General features: G+C 41.7%; 3 protein-coding genes across 6 annotated transcripts in view; 1 reads left to right on the forward strand and 2 right to left on the reverse strand.

The window, feature by feature from the left end:
• The first annotated feature begins 88 nt into the window (after nt 1–88).
• Nucleotides 89–3,544, forward strand: rbm42 (RNA binding motif protein 42). 2 transcript variants are annotated; one of them, XM_037273830.1, is made up of 12 exons: nt 89–393; nt 660–717; nt 895–1,030; nt 1,152–1,215; nt 1,295–1,372; nt 1,446–1,603; nt 1,789–1,956; nt 2,156–2,287; nt 2,515–2,647; nt 2,728–2,825; nt 3,145–3,241; nt 3,343–3,544. In XM_037273830.1, exons 2-12 carry the CDS (start codon nt 662–664, stop codon nt 3,453–3,455), a joined length of 1,233 nt encoding a protein of 410 aa, XP_037129725.1. In that variant the 5' UTR covers nt 89–393; nt 660–661; the 3' UTR covers nt 3,456–3,544. The 2 variants fall into 2 exon arrangements, with proteins under 2 accessions (XP_037129725.1, XP_037129726.1); XM_037273831.1 differs by having other exon boundaries at nt 90–393; nt 1,446–1,597.
• A 22-nt stretch (nt 3,545–3,566) lies between these two features.
• ppox (protoporphyrinogen oxidase) lies at nt 3,567–7,818 on the reverse strand. Of its 2 annotated transcripts, none has more exons than XM_037273829.1 (13): nt 7,682–7,818; nt 6,995–7,081; nt 6,783–6,917; nt 6,510–6,625; nt 6,081–6,213; nt 5,849–5,993; nt 5,568–5,761; nt 5,341–5,401; nt 4,893–5,011; nt 4,713–4,826; nt 4,263–4,412; nt 4,151–4,193; nt 3,567–4,065 (listed from the first exon to the last, which is right to left on the reverse strand). In XM_037273829.1, the coding sequence occupies exons 2-13, from the start codon at nt 7,076–7,078 to the stop codon at nt 3,929–3,931; spliced, it is 1,431 nt and encodes a 476-aa protein (XP_037129724.1). In that variant the 5' UTR covers nt 7,079–7,081; nt 7,682–7,818; the 3' UTR covers nt 3,567–3,928. The 2 variants fall into 2 exon arrangements, with proteins under 2 accessions (XP_037129724.1, XP_037129722.1); XM_037273827.1 differs by having other exon boundaries at nt 7,645–7,815.
• Nucleotides 7,819–8,764: 946 nt separating this feature from the next.
• dyrk1b (dual-specificity tyrosine-(Y)-phosphorylation regulated kinase 1B) overlaps nt 8,765–19,731 on the reverse strand; it is a 31,716-nt gene continuing 20,749 nt past the window's right edge. For both annotated transcript variants that reach the window (XM_037273824.1, XM_037273823.1), the window contains exons 2-13: nt 17,750–17,916; nt 16,270–16,389; nt 15,662–15,850; nt 15,313–15,460; nt 14,857–15,006; nt 13,704–13,840; nt 13,418–13,564; nt 13,184–13,324; nt 12,704–12,824; nt 11,406–11,588; nt 11,180–11,283; nt 8,765–10,425 (exon numbers count right to left, since the gene is read on the reverse strand). In XM_037273824.1, the coding sequence (XP_037129719.1) occupies nt 9,910–10,425; nt 11,180–11,283; nt 11,406–11,588; nt 12,704–12,824; nt 13,184–13,324; nt 13,418–13,564; nt 13,704–13,840; nt 14,857–15,006; nt 15,313–15,460; nt 15,662–15,850; nt 16,270–16,389; nt 17,750–17,818 (2,025 nt within the window). In that variant the 5' untranslated portion in view covers nt 17,819–17,916 and the 3' untranslated portion in view covers nt 8,765–9,909. The remainder of the gene's footprint in view (nt 10,426–11,179; nt 11,284–11,405; nt 11,589–12,703; nt 12,825–13,183; nt 13,325–13,417; nt 13,565–13,703; nt 13,841–14,856; nt 15,007–15,312; nt 15,461–15,661; nt 15,851–16,269; nt 16,390–17,749; nt 17,917–19,731) is intronic.

Here is a 19,731-nt window from a genome sequence, read left to right on the forward strand (position 1 = left end):
CTCCGCCCCTTCCTACGTCACGATTTCCTGACCAATAAATGTTGCATATAATAACCCCCCCCCCCTCTTTCTACTCCAGTCCACTAGGGGGCAGTAAAGTAACAAGGAGACTGCGAAAATTCAACTTGAATGCTAATGCTAACGCCGTGTCGTGTGTTGACGACGGCTTTTTGGTTCGCTGTTTGTTTGCCAATGATGTTGAGTATGTGTATTTGTCATGTTGTTTTAAAGAACAGCCACATTGTCTAACACGTGAATTATAAATCTTGAGCTTTACCGTAATTTATGATAAAAAGGGCGATTACTACCCACTGCCACCATCATTAGCTAAAGCCTAGCCTCGAGAGGACGACATTCTATTTCACCTCGAAAGAATTGCAATTGCAAAAAAAGGTAAGTGCAAATTAATTGACACTGTCACTTGGTTGCATTTGTGAGTATAAATGTCATTCAAAACATTGGCTAATGAAGATAAGTATAGAAATTGATATCTTTTGGAGGTATTATCAGTCAACAACCTTAAATGTGAGCATAGTTTTTGTGTGTGTGATCATTTGGTGTAATGAAAATCTGGTTAAATGCGTGATTTAACAGAGTAACGCGTGTTTGAACATTTCTAAGATGATGTAGCAGCATTTCTAATGTTTTGTGTGTTCTAGCAATGGCGCTAAAATCTGGAGAGGACCGTCTGAAGGAGATGGAGGCCGAGATGGCACTGTGAGTACCGCTCATTCTGTTACGACTCCGTCCAGAGTTGCTGCATATATATTATTGTTATTATTACCGCCAGGACTGTTCTTTTTCATGTTAAAAACAGTAGAACTTAAATAACCATCTGTAGAAAGTGCAAAGGTATCCAATTCCAGTACAAACGTTGCATGTCTCTTATTATAGGTTTGAGCAAGAGGTTCTTGGTGGACCTGTACCACTATCAGGAACCTCACCTGTTATGGAGGCCGTACCTGTAGCTCTCACTGTCACAGCGCTACCAGTGGTCCGACCAATAATTGGCACCAACACCTACCAACGGGTTTGTATTCTTTCACTAGTCAAGAGCTAATGCTAGTTCTAAGTGGACCTATTGAGGACCTCTGATCAACCCCCTCATATTTTTTTAAAATCCCTCTTCTCTCTTTTTCTTCCTTTCTCAGGTCCAGCAAACGCTAGACGCCAGAGGGACTTTTGTTGGACCACCACCAACCTTTGTTGCACCAGGTAAATGTAATTCTCTGGGCAAACACTGACCCAAATATTTGTGACTCATGAGTTTGAAAAATAAAAAATACATTTTCAGCTGCAGTCCCTCCAGTACGTGCTCCCCCGCCTCCAATGATGAGACCGGCCTTTGTTCCCCATATTTTACAGAGACCTGGTGAGGTTAACCAACAAAAGTGATTTGACTCCTTAGGCACTTAAATGATCTGACCCTTTTTGTGATGCTGTAGGCGGTCCCAGGGTTCATCTTATGCGCCCTCCTGTAGCTCCTCCCATGCCGCGGCCTCCTCCGCCTCCGCCCATGATGATCCCGGTTTCCATGCAGAGCCAAACGCCTCAGGGTGTTTCGCCGCCTGTTCAGCACATGACCTCAGCACCAACCGTCAGTGTTCGTAGTCACCTTGTCTGTGCACGTAAAGCTTCTCCTTGTTAGGCTCCTGGGCACAACACATTACACCCAATATGGTAGTGATAGAAATGAACAGCTTGAAGTTTTGTCAAGGTTTATTGGTAAGCCATAAACCGTTTCAACCTGTTCTGTTCTTAACTTGCCACCTGTTCGATCCTGTTTAGGTCAGCGAAGTAATGTCCATGGCATCCTCGCCGCCCACCAGAACAGCTGTCCCGACTTCCATCAAGCCGCCTTCAGTCTTCCAAGCGGCGCCCACCGTGTACTCAGCCCCGCCTGTCACTGTTGTGCCTCGAAGAAATGATGTGATGGCTCAGCGGCAAGCCAGAATGGTACTTTGCCTAACATGGCAGCAGACATAATTTTCACTGTATTACTAACAAGTATTCATAAGTGTCGCGCAAACGTTTATCAGCACCAAAATAATATCTAATAATAATTTTTTAAAAATGTCAAATTTGCTGATTGCAAATAAATGCAAATGTACCGTATTAGTGTACTATGTACTAAAGTTGTCTGTCATGGCGTCAGGAGGAGCTAGCGGCTCGGGTTGCCGAGCAACAGGCCGCCGTGATGGCGGCCGGACTGCTGGAGAAGGAGTGCGAAGACAGCAGCGCCGTCATTGGACCCAGCATGCCCGAACGCGAGCCTGTGCGCCACGAGGTAACATGCACGCACATCTGGACTTAACCAGACTTTTAGCAAACGGTCAAACAATGGCCACATCCTTGCATTGGCATTTTATTTTTAATAGGATGCTTCTTGCATTTATGAAAAAAAATACTGTGTGAGATTAGTCCAAAAAGTAGAAATCCAGAAAATAATTGCTGCCTTTTTAAAAACTACATACAAATGAGTCCACATCTTAAACTGTTCCCCAAAATTGTCAGTCTGTGTACAAACATGTGGAAACGTCCTCGGAAGACAAAAAGGCCAAGCCGAAGTCAGAGAAGATGAAGAAGTGTATTCGAACGGCAGCTGGGACTTCCTGGGAAGACGCCAGCCTGTTGGAGTGGGAATCAGGTAACGACACTTGCCGTCATGACGAACGTATAAAGCAAAGGTTACTTCATCTAACCTCGTTCTGTGCCTCTCCATTATAGATGACTTTCGTATCTTCTGCGGTGATCTTGGTAACGAGGTCAATGATGACATCTTGGCCAGAGCCTTCAGCAGGTATCCATCATTCCTCAAAGCTAAGGTGGGTCTGCTGTGATGCTTGCGCTCAAAATCACTTAAATCAATAGTCAACATATTGAAATCCTTTGTTTTTCTAGGAGTGAACGATTGTTTATCATACATATTCAGTGACAACCAAAAAAACATTGGATATTCAAGTTTTAATTTTCTAATACACACGGCTTCAAAATGATGCATAGTTTACCTTCGCTAATATCTGTTGAAAGTCATTCAAAATTTGCAGTGCAATCCTTCACTTTTATATTGGTTTTTGTCTGCAGTTTTTACAGTAAATTTGGATAATTTTGTATGAGGTATTTTGTGTCACGTCTCAATTTCAGGTGGTGAGAGACAAGCGGACAGGAAAAACAAAAGGCTACGGCTTTGTCAGCTTCAAAGATCCAAATGATTATGTGCGAGCCATGAGGGAGATGAACGGTCTGTGTTTTTGCTTCGACTGCATATTTGGCAACTTTACAGCAACATTTGTCTGTCTTATGTGTTCAACTGAAAATTGTGGTGTATTCCTCTCAATGCAGGCAAGTATGTTGGCAGCCGTCCCATCAAACTGAGAAAAAGCATGTGGAAGGACCGCAACATAGAGGTTGTACGAAAAAAGCAGAGAGAGAAGAAAAAGCTGGGCCTTAGATAGCCTTGCACACAGCATCGATATCTCTGCAAATAGACTTAACGGTGGATACTTCCACTCCTCCTTTTCAATAAAGTCCAATTTTCATGTCAGCTGTTTTTTTTTTTTTTTGCTTTGCTTTATTTTCAATTCATTTTACCTTCTTACTCTGCACACAATCTCACCCAAGTTATACATTCATCACTGTTTATTAAAATCTTGGGCAGTTTGTGTAATTCTTCCTTTAGAAGTTACAACTTTGCTCTACTTGTGTGCTTTTCTTTTTGCAACCTTAAATGCTTGAAACCTTTGAAAGCCACTTTCTCATGCAAGTGAGCTGCTCACTCTCAAAGCGCATGTTCTTCACCTGCATCCATTTTTCAAGGTCTGTCAGCGATGTACTCCATCACCAGACTACATATTAAAAAAAATAATAATTACTACACTGATGTACAGTTAAACAAAATAAATTACAAGCTCCTGCCATTGAATTTCCATTAAATTCCATTTCCTAACAACTCTTCCACAGCTGTCCTTGCACTAAAGATGACATCATTGACAGCCACGCCATCATAGGACGAGCCGGTCAGAGAAAGTGCCAGGTTGTTATTCTTTATGAAGCTGCGGATGTGCCCTAAAATGCAAATAGACAACATGGAGTAGGTATGAAAAGACTGCAGATGGCATAGTAGCATAATCTCAAATTAGTTCATACATACCTATTCTCTGAAAGTGCCCTTCATAATACTGAGGTATACAATCCTGATAAGAGACATTGTAATTTAACAGGGAAATTTGAAATGAATAAAAGCAGGCAGCACTTCATTGTACCTTATGCAGAGCAACCAAACTCCAGCTGGGTGCCGAGGTGACTCCCAGATGACAACGCACCGCCTCAGTGGCTCGCTCTAAAAGCTGCTCCTCTGTTACAGCATCTGGGGAGCCAAACACTTCTGGGAACCAGGCACCCCCCATCATCACCTGGACAGTAGTCATGCCCGCAAAGTGAAAGTGAACCCAAAGTTGCTCAGTATTTGCTATACATTCTAAAATAAAATGAGGTTTATTGACATCGGGTGTCATTGCAATACATCTCAAATATTTAAACAGAACAAGATGGTAACTTTAAAGTTTTGAACTGAACAGTATATATGTATGTCAAGCTGCGTGATTCCATGACATTTCAAATAATAATTGAGTCAAAAAACTGCATAGTGCACCGGTGCAAGTTACCCAAGCTAAGGTAACCTCAGGCAATATTTGAGAGAGACCACCTATTACCGTCAGTCTTGTTGATGGTCCGTCAGATCTGTTGTGTTGAGGAAACGGGACAGAGTCGTAGACCACACCCAGTAAACCCCGATCCTCTGATGATGGAACCAGGTGTCCAAATCCCTGACAAGAGACCAACAGTCACTTACCACTTTTTACTGTGTGCGCGCGTGTTTATGCTGTACTGACCGTGACCGGAAGTACCGAGCCCTCATACTGCAGATTCACGACAGCAACAGTGACACAGGAGATGCCCTGCAGCTGCTGGATGAGAGGCTGGCAGGAGGACGGCAGGACAGACGAGAGTACTGAGGGCACCGCACACACAAAACACTTTGTACCAATTTGTCATTTCACACTATGACTGAAATTGTTAAATAGGATTTTTTTTTTTTTAAATGACCAAAACTTCTTTAGCACATCCTGAACCATTTGGACGTGTCCCTCTATTATTCTGGCCCATTAGCATATGGTGAGGTATAAAGATCAGTGTTTGAAGACTGCTGTTTTATCTTTAAAAATATTTTTGTCAGGTGTTATTCTGGATTTAAGCTCCCCCTAATTTTCAGTTACAGCACTTTTTCGGTTGGCATTCGGAATTGTAAAAGGATGTTGAGACATCATGAAGCTGACTGACCTTGAGCAGGCAGAGCAGAGATGATGTGGTCAGCTGTTATGGTCCCATCCTTCAAATGGATCTGAATACAAACACATATTGTTAGAAAGTTAGGATTTTACAATGTCTCCACTGGAATTAAGTTTTGTACACAACGTAAAAGGAAGCCAGAAGGACACCATCACATAACAGCTTAATAAAACAAACGGGATGTGTGTGTGCGCGTGTTTGTGGGTTCCTTGTCTCACCGTCCAACCTGTAGCTGAAGGACTAATGTGTTTTACAGGTGCCTCTCGGTGTAACTGTACCCTCCTGCTTCTTTGGAGAAAGTCAGTGATGGACTCTGGGAGTTCCTCCAAGCCCCTTCTAAGGGACCACTGGGCCCACGACTCTTTGGTAGCTCTCTGGCTCAGAAGACCAGGAGGAACAACTCGGGTGGGGCCTGGAGGTTTATGCCAATAAAACATTAACATCCAATTTCCTTCAAATGTGCATGAAAAATGGATTTGAAATGGGTTGGGGTGCATACCGGAGCCCAGTAGCATTCCAAGCGTCAGGGAACCTCTGCGCTGCTCTGCGTTGTAGAGGACGGGAAAACAAGAGCGCACACTTAATTTGCGGCAGTCTCCTGCAAAAACCCCCCGGCATAGACTGTCCACAGCAATGTCTGCAAGCTAGCACAACAAAGAAAATAAAGTCATGAGATGGCACTATGGTTGATACATCAGTTTGGTTTGGCACTTAGTGTCCTTTCTTCTCACATCTTTCCCAAGCCTTCGAGACACAAACGAATGGATGGATTCGTCCTCCTCTTTGCTTTTCTTGGCAAATATCTCTGTGGCGATGCTGAACAGCAGCGGGCGTGAGAAAGGTGGAACCGTCCGGAGAAGTCCACTGAAAAATGCATAGTGTTCTCACTCCACACGGAGGTACATATCTCCATTATTTGGTTTTACTTGCCATCCTGTTAAAAGTGTCAACTGAGTTGGACAGGTTACATTAACAGTATTCAAATCATCTTTTTTTTTTTAATATATATTAGGGGGAAAAAAATGCATTTGAACAGGGGTGTGAAGACTTTTTCTATCCACTGTAAATATAAAATAAGCAGCACAATTTGCTTAACCTTTAAGAATTGCATGTTACTGTGCATCCTACATACGTGAACCTTTTGCTGTGCTCTCTTTTACCTTATTCCTGAAGGCATCCTATGAAGTTGCTTGTTGACATATAAATATCTGTTCTTGGATGCATCGTGGCTGTAGGTGACAGGCAGAATCTCCCCTGAGAGACCCAGGTCCTCCACCTATACAAACATACATTAGTTTTCAACAATGGACAACAGTGCACTCTAATGTGAGGGGTAATTTTTCATCCATCCACCATTACCTGTGCAACTCCAAAAGAGGCATTTACACTATCACATTGGAGTCTCTTCAATGCATTTTACTCAAAGGGCTTACCATATTAAGGGTATTTCGTCCCACCGACCCCGCTGGTCGAATTCCTCTGGGTCCATGTTCAAATACCCCTCCATCAGACCTCCTGGTGGACCACAACCAACCTCCAAACCGACTGCTTGACTCGAGTAAAATGACCTTGGTGAGAAAACAGAACGTTTGAGGAATATCTAATGGAGAAGTATAGCAATCCAGAAAATTGATTTGTGTGCTACCTTAGCTATCTGGGGGCTTTTGCAAAGATAGTAAGATGCTGCCAATCCCCCGATGCCCCCTCCAAGGACCGCAACACTCCCCATTGGCTGAACACAAATGAGAAATGATGGCAAAACTTTGAAGAAAACTTGTGAGACAAATGAGTGTCTTGGAAGGCGGTTTGAAACCACTATGGAGGGTGGGACGAGCCTGTTGATGAGGATATGAAACAGTTTCTTTATCAGACATCTCAGTCTGTCAGCCAGCTGCATGCAGTCAACATACAACGAAAATTTCACAGGCGACAATCACTGAAAATGTTCTGAGGGAGCAATAATGTTCTTTGACACTATTAAACCTGAAAACCTGTTAGCAAAATAACACATTAAACATGAGCATTTGCATTGATTCGTGCTGCAATTTGACTTGTACGAAGGTGGCTTTGCAGCATTTCCTCACGCTTTTTTCAATTGAGAAATGGTACACGAGAAACTTATTTCAAGCGTCAGTCCAAATTATTAGTTTTCAAAGCTACGTGTAAAATTTCCGTGAATGTTAAAACTGGACGACTGGACAACTATTTTAACGGGTAAAAACCAGACTGCTAGATAACAAATTAAACTTGTATAAACTATAGCAAGCGGTATAGAAAATGGATGGATTGACTTACTGTATGGAAAAAAAACAGCCACCTGTCTGACAGTTACCTTGCCCTCTAATAGCTTCGGAATCAGACAACACAGAAAACCCTCTTGGCGTTTCTGGACAGAGAACCTAAATAAATCCCCAAACTTGCTCGTACTGTCATGACTGTGCTACCTCTTTTTAAGTCCGTCAACGGAAACAGTATTGTCACGTGTTTACGAGCTCATTCATAACAATGACGCTTGCTCGCCATTGAGAGGAGTGAAGCCAACGGCGGCCATTTTATGTTGCTAATCTCTACGCATGCAGTTGAAACGAAAACATGTTTTCTGAATATGTAAACATTGCCTGTGCAGTACACGATTCACGAATGTTCTCTAAATAGTCGATGTAAAGAGAAAAGATGGCTCTATGAGAGGCTCTCATTACTACATACAGGAATCCTACACTGACAAAGTTATCGGTAACAGGCAACGTAAGATGGCTGCCCTTTGACCGTCCGTGGGTCTATGGTTGTCGCGTTCGGGAATGTTTTCTTAACGCACACTGATTCTGTACGAGTCAGAGCTTTGCTCAAATTTGCCTTTCACTTTCAGTTATGTAGAGGGCACCAAAAGCGTAGTGGCTGTGTGCGCACTAGGCGCTCCGACCTGGGACACGGTGCGCCAGTGTTGGCTTCCTTCGGAAATCAATGAGAGCGTAAAATCTCGCCTCCCAACGGTGGACTATAATAACTACAGCATGATGTGTAACACATTTCCTGCAGAAAAAAAAAAACCATTTTTGTAGTTACAAATAAACCCCATATTTTATAGTCCGTATTTAATTTGAAATGCTGTTTATATCAACTAGGCCTCCGTGAGCTTGTCCCTCAACTCATGAACACTGTTTGCTAATCGCAGTTCATGATGCCCATGAATTAATCGAATTCTGGTTGTTTTGTGCAGCGGGAATTTACACTTGCCTCGGGAGGTCTGCATATTATCGCTAATAAAATAAATGTTCTCACGATATAGACACATACGTAGATGTGAAAACCGACTTTGTGCTTGTGTTGACCAGATGAAAGGTCATGGTTATATAGGAATAAAAGCGGAGAGCTGATGTTTGTTTGACTTTGGTGTGCAAAAGTATACTCTTTATTCTTATTATATATTCCAACTTTATTTTGCCCCAAACCCTCCCCACCACCCAGTCCCCACAACCAGTGACATTCCCATGTCACCAGTTACTGTCACTGTTACAATAGCCAATCAGAGTTCACCTGCAGAAAGAAGGCAACCAAACAAAGAGCAGAAAAAAGGGTTACTTTCAGTTTTTTTCTTGTTAAATAGTAATAAATACATTGAGATGCAGTGGTTCTTACTTTATCCTTTTCTCTTAAGCAGAAGGGTTAAAAAGTTTTTTATTTTACTTTCTGTTTCTATTCTCTTTATTTCTTTATTGATCTGTGTTGGATCTTTAGCAGCAATCCGGACCAGTTGTCATGGTGATTAGCAGCACAGAGAGGAGGAGCCTGTCTGGAGAAGAAACAACAGGATGAGGAGGAGAGGAAGACGAGAGGATGAGAAGATTCCTGTGAGTGCCAGAAAGGCATCAGTGTCCTGTCACCTTCTCTTCCCTCCACCTGCCTCTCTCCCTCTCAGTACACCCGTCGCAACCGGGCCGAGAGTGACAGAGGGAGGACACCCACCCTCAAAAAAACAACAAAACAAAAAAAACGCGTAACACACAGGAGAGAAAATCCAAGAGTCCTGAATAACACACATGATGTCTTTCCTGTTGAAAAGAGTTGCGTACGTGTGTGTCTGTGTGTGTGCCATGACCACACCTCTAAACGCTGTAAATGAGAACATACTAATGTTGTACTTTGTAAACATGAAAAGTGTGCTCTCCTTCCACTTTCTGCCTCCAAATGGAGTGTAACAGAAAAGCAAGGGCCCTCCTCTTCATCCTCCTCCTCTCCAGGCTCAAAAAACCAATAGAACACGCAACTCCTCAAACCACAAAAGGAAAAAAAAAAAAATCAATATTAAACAATAATAATTATATTAATAAAAACAAACTTGTCACAATCATTCCTTTTCAAATGACAGTCGCAACAAAAGACAAAAAGTAAAACAAGACAAAAAGGAGAGTTTTCCCAGCATCCTCCTCCTCTCATGCAGTACAGACTGTCTCCTCCAGCACAAAGTTCATGTCTTTGTCTCTGAACTCTGGCTGTGTGTATGTAGTTGTTGTTGTTGTTGTAGTTAAAATTGTATGGCTTTAGGGCATGGTTCAGGTTTTATCAAGAGTTGGCTGGCCCCTCGTCTGAGTCCGGCCTCCCTCTGCCCCCTGCAGCGGGGTTATTGTTGTTGGAGGCAGGGTAGTAGTCCTCAGGGGGCGGGGCTTGCGGCCCAGGGGCGGTGGGGGCCGTCCGAGTCCGGAAGGCAGACAGTCCGATTGGCAGAGCGAGGGGTAGGGAGGCAGAGCCAAACTGAGACGCCTCCATGGAAGACACCGCCCCCAGGTGGTGCAGCCCTAGGGACACGCCCACATCCATGCTGTCACTCATCTGGGGCGAGGACCCTTGCTGGCCTCCCCCGCTGCCGATGCCCGTTTGTCCGCCCTGTCGCAGACCGCGCCCGCCGTTCCCGTGGTGGGAGTAGGTCGGGTGAGGATGATGGGGCTGGTCCAGGAAGTGGCGCTGGTGTTGCTGGGAGGCGGCCGGCTTGTGGAGCAGCAACTGGGTGTATGCTGGGTCCTGACCCCCACCTCCACCATCACTGCCTGGCCACATCCTCATCTGCTGCTGGGACGGAGCCTGACAGGTACAGCAGTGCAAACACAATTGTGAGACAATCCTAGGATAAACATTAGTATGATGCAGCTGTGATCAATGTTCAATGAGTTCTTGTCTCCGCGTGCTGCTGCGTTGATTCAAAAGTCAGAAATTGCTTCGTAAGGCGACGCAAAAAAAATTGCGGGGCTTCGGTTCGCATCTCGAAAAGTTTGTAAGTAGAGGTACCACTACAGAGGTGCTCAACAAATTAGTTAGAAAACCTTGCGTTAATGTTCGCAATTACGATTTTTCTTAAGGACAATGCACTAATACTCGCCCACATGCAAGCCATTGAGTGCAAATTGAGTGTTCAACCAAGAAGGTCTTCTAATTCACACAAGACATTTCAAAGTGATTATATTTCTTCACGAAGGTATTTTAACAGCTGGCATCTTGTCAACTTGGCAGAAAGTAATGAGAAATGTCAAGTAAACAGCAACACTATTGTGCACTCCAGAATGCTGTTAGAGATGCTGTTTCAGGGCCACCAACTTGAATGGATGAATTTTATTTCATTTTTATCGCTACTTAATCTTTGGGGGGAAAAAAATGTAACCAAGAAACCTCTGGCACCTATCAAACAATAAAGAGTAAATCACTCAAACAAGTGCGACGTTGGTTTTTAAGCACACAAAAGATCTCCACTAATGTGTATGTCGGTACGTAAGCTTTTTTGAAAGATCCAAAACCCGACATGGTACATGTGAAGCCTTCAGTGATGCTGTTGAGTGCATACCTGAGGGCTGGTCATCTCATAGTCTGAATGTGTCACAGCAGAGTTGTAATATCGGTTACTGTAGCGATAATTGCGGTTGTCATTGGAGGAGCCACTGGAGCCACCTGGAAATAAAAGAACAGCTTTAATGGGAAGGAAAATTTATGATTGTGGTTAGCAAATCTACTTCATTGCTTCAGTAGCAGAGTTAATTTATTTTTTGAAGTGTGACCCTGTCTATGTTTACCAGAGCTAGAAACAGAGCTCGTAGTGGAGGTTGAATGAGAGTGGTCCATGGCAGGAGAGGTGGACGTTGATGAACTCGTGTTCGTTCCTTCATCTGTGGTCTTCTTGAAAAAGTTGTGCTGCAGGGCGTAGAATGGCGTGATGCGGCTTTTGGGGTCATAGTCCAGCATGCGCAGGATCAGGTCTGGAGGAAGACAATGAAAACATGATGACAGCAGCAAAGAAGTGTTTGGGAATGATCAGCTAGAACATTCTCATGAAAAAAATAAGGTTTAAAGTGTCAGAGGCTTCTAATGCCAAAGCCCCCCGTGTCTAACCCCTCTATTGAAGAAAGAAAAGCTGTGACCTCGCTAAGCAAGAATGACGTCACAATCCTGACAGCAGACAAGGGGAGAGGTGGTACTCCCCCTTTTTTCCCCACAACTAGCATGAGAAACATCATCCACCTTTGAAAATGTTAAAGCAATATAAGCTTGGAAAAGGCATGTAGCTGTTAACACTGTATGACATTGACAGCCACAGCCAGCTGTGAAAAGTGTGCGGTATGCAGTAGTGCGTCATTGCTTCTCTTACTTTTGACATGATGCAAAATCCAGAGCTTAAAAAGCATCTTGTTTATGATACACTATATCATTCTGAAATACTCATGCAGTTTTACACTTCAAAACAGCTGCTAAAAATATATTACTGAATTAAATATATATATATATATATATATATATATATATAGTTAGTTTGCGGAATTAAAGAAAATGCTCATGTCTACAAAATCTTGCAAAAGGTACCTCATAATTGTGGGGATTTTTTTTCTTGTAATGTTGGCCCCAGATGGATAGTCAGTGTTATAAATAAATAAATAGGAAGCTTATAAACCTGAAGTTGAATTAGTAGAAACGACAGTATCTGATTGCATCTATTTATTGCGCAGATATTTGTGCCAGTTTATAGTAATTCAAACCGTATGACGCATCACAGTATTAGTGTCTCTATTTCATTCTAAATTTATGTCTTGGCAGTGACTTAGTTCCAATAAATAATTACACCACTGATAGCTCTGGACCAGTGGCTCACTGCTCAAGATTTGTGGAATCAAAGTTCATGCAGTCCACATTTGAGATCCCCAAGACAGTCCGCTGCAAAAGTACATACACTTTACCAGTTGACAAAAGAAACAGACTATATACTGATGTGACTACATCTGAAGAAAACTACAAAGCAATGATAAGCAGCAGCGGCAGCTTTTCCTTCAATTTAGTTAACTAGTAAACTTTACAACCTCTAGAATTTGTGAAGATTTACCTTTAAATTTCAGATAGTCACAGGGGGCATGTCCAGGTTCGCCTGCTCTTCGTCCCCCTGGACCTCCAGTCTCCACACCCAAAATCTCATGAAGACGCCGAGTGGCTGGGGGCTTGTACTCCTAAAAAACAGAAACGTACACTCAAATAATTAGAGATGGTGGAGGTGATGGTGGCTGTAAATGCATTAGTAAAATCCATCCGTCCATTCTCGGAACCGCTTATCCTCACTGGGGTTCCTGGAGCCTATCCCAGCTGTCATAGGACGAGAGGCTCTGAAATGGTCGCCCGCCAATCGTAGCATTAATAAAATGCTTATTAAATTACAGAAATTGTGAAGTTGGCTCAATGAGTTCCTAATGCATTTCGCCCCACAGATAAAAAAGTCTAAAATAATAAAAATTCCTTCAACTGAAGTTGAACATGTGTTCCACAACAGTTTTTAAAGGTGAAAAGTGTGAATGAATCTGAAATGGGATACCTTCTTGATGTCCTTGTTCTTCTTCACTGTCCACAGCCCATCGGAGAGCTTGTCAAAATACTTTCTGGCTTTAGGAGCTGCATCTAACATGTGGCTGGGAGGGACCCCCAAGACTTCAACAATTTTGTTCATCTGGTCAACCTAAACAAAGAGACACAATTTTCCATAATCAACAAGCTCAAAGGCGGTATTAAAAAAAAGGTCTCAGTAATTGTGTGTTGTGGATAAATTAACCTCATTGGAGCCACTGAAGAGAGGTTCTCCTGTGTGCATCTCTACCAAGATGCATCCTAGTGACCACATGTCAATTGCCAGGTCATATGGCATTCCCAACAGAACCTCAGGGGAGCGGTAAAACCTGCTCTGGATATACTGATAGATCTGAAGGTAGGATAAAAAGGAGTGGAATTAGTTCACCATGCAATATAAATCTCATTAAAGTATGGATAAGAGGCATTTTGACGGTTTAATTAAATACTGTTATGTTTAAATCATTTGTTATTATGAGATTGCTGCTCACCCTCTGCCCAAGCTGGCAGGACGACCCAAAGTCAACTATCTTGATGGCAGATCTCTTGGGATTACACAGCAGGATGTTTTCTGGTTTCAGGTCGCAGTGGATAATTGACAGTTCTGGAGTGGCCAGGAATAATAATGCTGTGCACAAATAAATCATCGTTAATCGGAAGCAGTAGCTAAAGATGGAATTGTATCAAAAAATTGTCATCCTTATCATGACCAAAATTATTACAACCCTATATATTATTTTCAGAATATTATCAAAATAAATGATTAAAAACAACATTAGCCAAAGCATTTAAAGCTAACAAGATAAAGTTACAGATGTGTGGGAGGAGAAAACGAGCATGAAATGGATAAATATGCACATCCGACATTTTGTTTCACATTATTGTGACAGTACATTTTCATTTCTGAGTGAATAAACTCAAATGAAGGATTTACGTAAGTACTGTATAAATGAAGGTGATCCAAAGTGCTTTTTTTTTTTTTTTTTTGTCTTGCCGGAAGTCAGCACTCTACTTAGTCCCATTCTACTTTTACGAACAAATCTATTTACATAACCAGCAGCATCAGGTTCTCGTCCTGCTTTGGCAAGACAGGAACAAAAATCTTTCTATTAGAAAGTCTCCCGGGGAGAGAGCCAGATTCAGACTGCAAGACAGGACTTCATTAGCACAAATGAGGATAATTCCGGTGCAATATAAGGCACACTTATAAGCACAGCTTACTGTGAGAAATACATGAAACCATGAAAAGGTTGGGTTTAAACAAATGCAGTCCCTGGTCAGAGATGTCCATTGTACAGTGGCAGTATATTGGGGCTCATCGTGGTTGCCTTAACACTGCACTTAAAAATAGCCAACATTATGGTAAATGTGTGTGGTAATTGTGAGGATCTGTAAAAAAATAAATAAAAAAGATGTTTGCTTCATTTTAACTACTACTAACTGACTTGTTCGTCTAAGATTACCCACACGTTGCTCACTACAGTGTCCCTTGCCTGACATTTTGGGTGACTATATTTTTAGGCTGACCCAACTATGGGCCAAAAGCCAGTTGGCTGAGAGAGACACTGGTGCACTCATTGCCCTCGTGTGTGGTGTTTTTAGTAAGTGTGTGTGTGTGTGGGCGTGTTCTTTTGTATGACCTACCTGTACAGAGCTGCTGTGCAAATTTCCGGGTGAGGTTAAGGGAGACCCCTCTGAAGTTGGTGTTCCTCAACAGATCATAAAGATTGTAGCTCAACAACTCAAACACCAAACAAAGATGGTTCCTAAACATAAAGTGACGCTTCAGGTGGACTACGCACCCGAAACAGGCGCACACACACACACACAAACACAGAAGGGAGACATGTCATTGAGTGACATTAGAATAAGGTCGAGCAGATGCAGAATAACATTTGCGCCATTGACATCTGTGCACAATATCCTTCAAACGGCTATTTTTCTATCATGTGTAGGGTTAGGGTTTAAATGCACCAAATGATGAAAATACAATTTAAATATTTATTTAAAAATACACACATAAAAGCAGACAGGCTACATAACCTATGTACATTTGTCAAGCTTTCCCACTATATTGCTGAGTCCCCCTTTCCAACTCACCTATGTAATATTTCATCTCAGTATCATGCTTGTTCATGAGCTCCAGCAGGCGAAGTTCAATCTGTGCCTGGTTTAGAAATGCCTTTTTGTTCTTGATGATCTTGATGGCGACCCATTCCTGCTCATGGTGGTCGTAGGCCTTCACCACCTGCGCACACATGGTCAACATGAGATCGGGATGGAATCGGCAAAGGGGAGCTCCAAATATGTACGCGAGTTAAGTGGAAACTCTAAACTGAAGGTGTGAATGCTAGTGGTTGACTGGGCTGGGATAGGTATCATCTGACCCGAGACCCTAAACAGTATGGAAAATTTTGAGCTTTCACAGCGATGTTCCTTGAGCCCTCACCTGTCCGAAGGAGCCCTTCCCAATCAACGAGTCTATCTCATAGCGGTCCAGCCACTTTTCTCCATTTTTGACGATGTAATCATAGTTGTCATCATCGTAGCCGTCGTTGTAGACTTTTCTCTCCTTCTTAGTACTGCTATCTTCAGGAGGGACTTGCTGGGCCCGTCGCTTTTTCTTTGTATAATACACCTGTGGATATAAGAAGCTTAGTATCTCAAAGCAAGTTAAAAGAAACTCCACTTCCTCTTCTGCATCACATTAATAAGAAACATGATTATGTCATAATGCTACTTTATAATGCATCGAGTGGTGCACAAACATTTGGCTGCGGTTCTCAAACAAGCACCAGAGGTTGTTTATTTCCCCAATCCACTGACCTCATGGATGAACTTATCATCTGGGCTAGGTTTATCATTATTATGTATGGTATGCCATTTGAACTCAAATAAAGAAACCGTGTTTGAAGAAATAAAGTTTTTTTTTTTCCCCTTTATCTTTTTTTCAGTTTTTATTTCGTAATTATGACACCACTGAGCTTACTTGCCACAGTTCTCTAGGGGACCGGTCCCAAAAACAAAAAGGGATATTTTCTGTTTGCAGTGTCATACCTCATTGATGTGCTTGTATGTTTTGATGAGGTCTACAGAGAGTTTCCGCAATGGAGCACTGGCAGGGTCTCTGAAACTAGGGGGGATCCTTCGCTGGAGTATGGTCATATCAGACAGCACCTACCAAGGAAAAGCAACACATTATAAGAATACTTGTATTCTAGTGAAGAAAATACATCAAGCCCTCACCCATAAATGCCCTCATAAATGTTTATTTATTTCCCATTCAATGTAGGTTCACCTCGCTATACAAAATAATCAAGCGAAGGAAATCATGAGCGTCATCATGAGAGTCAACTCTATTTTGAGTAATAGAACAGGGTTAATTAAATGTTCAATCTGTCTTTATCTGCTTGTGAATATTCGGGTAATCTCCAGCAGCACCTACACGGTTGTTCTGTCAGACTATACCACATATATTCGGTCGGTGTCTAAAACCGAACGAATGACATCACCCAGACCTTGCCCGATCATGGCGCATGCTGCTGGCTTGGTATTTCTAGACACAATTTGGTAACCAATTAGTATTTTCAATTGTTTACATGCATTTGGGTAAAATGTATTTTGTGTATTAATTTGGGAATTATATATATTGTTGTGTATTTATTATTTTATTGACACGCTGAACTCCTATATTGTGTTTGAGAGTATGCATATTTCCCATCATACTTAAATATTTGTTCCTATTTGAATGGTTTTTGTACCGTGCATTTGAGTGAGGTGCAATACAGCGACACCGCTCATATCTGAACAAGTCAAATGAAGACACACTTGAAAAGTGCCCTGTGTTTTGGTTTGCCAGAAAAATACATCACAACTAAAACATAATTGTAATGCGCCATACCACAGTCTCCAAAGACTGGTGAGAATGACGTTTAAGGGTTACACAGTGGAACAAAAAGCAACCTCTGTCTACCCCACATGATGACATTCAAGTTGGATATACACAACCTGGCCGTTGACTGTGGTCAGTTGCATTGCAAAACATCGGATACGTATCCAACCTAAGACCACATATGAAAGTGAACCTGGTTGGATTTGCCAGACTGTCTTAAAAAAATGAAATACAGGTTGTATAGTATATGGCAAAAACATTTGGAATTGATCTGTTGTGTGAACGTAGCCTATATGTCATCTTTGGTGTATTCCAAATGCGGCGTTGTAGTTTTTCTGTTGCACTGCATTGTCTTGCATATGTATTATTCGATTGCAAACAATTGTTTTTTTTCTCTGTTGAAATTTGCTAAACTTCTTTTTGGTGACCCATTTTCAAAACTTTTGTTTTCAGGCTTCAAAAAGCCTTTTAGATGTAAATGACAAATTCGTTTTCCGGTGCGTGGAATAAATATTGTGCAATGACATAAGATAATATTCAAGGTGAGACGTGTGTCAAATCAAATCCGACATGGCTAAAACAGCTGAACTGCCTCAAGCCATGTACCTCTGCCAAATGTATTTCTGGCAAGAGCACTTGCATTACCTGCTGCTGTTCGGCCATGGAGTGGATGGAGCTGAAGGAGGGGTGTGTATGTGTGTGCTGGCTGGTCATGGCTGGCTCAGCGAGGGAGAAGCCCTGGGCAGTAGAGGAGGAGGAGGAGGAGGAGGAGGAGGAGGTGGAGGTGGGCGGACATCCTGAGCTGCTTACACCTGAAAAGACAGAGAAGAGACATGATTAAACAGGGAATTCCCAACATTCTAATCATTCAGTACTGGTCTTTGTCCTAAAAAGAGTTCCTTTTCTATTTTAAAAAAAATATTCATATTTGAAAAAAGAGAGTCTTGGGGTGAGGGGGCAGGGATCAAAGATTCCAAATGTAAAATCCAGGAAAGGCAAGTTTGGTAAGGCTTCATTCAAATTACCAACTAGATATTGACAAATACAGACGTCGTGCGTTATATAGTACTTGGAGCCAAGAGTTGATCACCGAATCCAATTACCAACAACTTCATGAGCACAATAGGCTTCATGGCTGCCAAACAAAAGGTGTCATTTTGTTGCACACCGCAAATAAACTGATTTCATTGTATATACATACATTCTCTCGCTGTCTCTCTCACACACACTCTGTCAACAAGTATAACAATAAAATGAGGGTTATAGGGTGGCCAAGTGAAAGTCTAAAAAGTAGTAGGTTCACTGGGGAATTACTTTTTCTCTTAATATGCATTTCTGATGAAAACAAAAAGGATGGGTTGAAAGGTTTTTTCATGGCACTAAAACATTTATTGTATGTGTGTGGTTTGAGCTATTAATACAAACATCACAAGATGAATGCCAATACACACAAGCATTCACAATCATACCACAATACAACATAATGGAAAATAAAAATATTTTCCATCTGTATACAATTGTGTTAAAATATTGCAAATACATCATTATGGGTATCCAATGACCACAAAAAGCATCTATAGGAAGTAAATGACCACAAAAGGCATTTATAGGAAGTAAATGATGCTTTTGTGGCATATCTCAAATTAAGGACATACTTTGACGTGAGTAAAGATTAAGAAGAGTAATACAAGAAACTGAGAGCAAAAGGACAACAATCTGACAATGGAAAAAGCATTGTCATTACATTCCTTTAAACAAGCAAATCAATTATTCAAAAGGACATTGGAATCAATGAGAGTCCTGTAAACTAAATGACACTTTATTGCTCCTATCTCAGCAAACCTTAGAAAGACTTTGTAGATGAATTTATCACCTTTCCTCATCATCTCCCAAAACACTGAATGACATTCAATGTCAAATTAGATCCTAATCGTAAGCATTGAATGAATGAAGCATGACTATCATTTTTAAAATAAATATCTAACGCAACAGTAATTACCAAGTCAAGACAGTAATTTGCTGTGAGGAAACTTTCTGACACATTAAATCATTCGTGTCAAACTCATGACCCTAGGGCGAGACCCCAATTTTTTTTTTGTAGACTACTATTGCAAATCAAGTGTGTTTCATTTTCTTTATAAATGGTATTATTTTCTCAATTTTGGCAGAAAATTTGTACAAAAACTGGACTTTTTCTTGATCAATTTAACAAAAATACTATTTTAGTATTTGGTCACTATTTTCCATGAATTATGATTTCCAATCAATTTCTAAAGTGAATATGATGAAAGAGGGGCAATTGATTACTACGCTCAACTATGGTCACAAACTAGGGGTCATGACCGAAATATCAAGACCATGGATACAAGCAGCCAAAATAAATTTCCTCACATGGTGTCTGGGCTCTGCCTTAGAATAGGGGCAACAAGCTCGGTCATTCAGGAGGGTTAGAGTAAAGCTGCTGCTCTTCCGCATTGGGAGGAGCCATCTGAGGTGGATCAGGCATTGAATTAAGATGTATGATGGACAGCTTTTGCTGAAGTGTTCCAGACGACATTCATTTGAATGGAGAGCTCACTCTCATTCAAGTGCCTGGACAATGCGATTCAGTTTTTGAATCGCCATAA

This window comes from Syngnathus acus, chromosome 16 (assembly GCF_901709675.1).
Source record: "Syngnathus acus chromosome 16, fSynAcu1.2, whole genome shotgun sequence".
Lineage (NCBI taxonomy): Eukaryota > Metazoa > Chordata > Actinopteri > Syngnathiformes > Syngnathidae > Syngnathus > Syngnathus acus.

Coding starts and splice junctions, on each gene's coding strand:
- ppox (XM_037273829.1), bottom strand. CDS start 7,078: ATGGGGAGTGTTGCGGTCCTTGGAGGGGGCATCGGGGGATTGGCAGCA. Junction 6,918..6,994: donor AAAGCCCCCAGATAGCTAAG/GTAGCACACAAA, acceptor TTTCTCACCAAG/GTCATTTTACTCGAGTCAAG. Junction 6,214..6,509: donor AGGATGCCTTCAGGAATAAG/GTAAAAGAGAGC, acceptor TGCATTTTTCAG/TGGACTTCTCCGGACGGTTC.
- rbm42 (XM_037273830.1), top strand. CDS start 662: ATGGCGCTAAAATCTGGAGAGGACCGTCTGAAGGAGATGGAGGCCGAG. Junction 1,604..1,788: donor CCTCAGCACCAACCGTCAGT/GTTCGTAGTCAC, acceptor GATCCTGTTTAG/GTCAGCGAAGTAATGTCCAT. Junction 3,242..3,342: donor AGCCATGAGGGAGATGAACG/GTCTGTGTTTTT, acceptor CTCTCAATGCAG/GCAAGTATGTTGGCAGCCGT.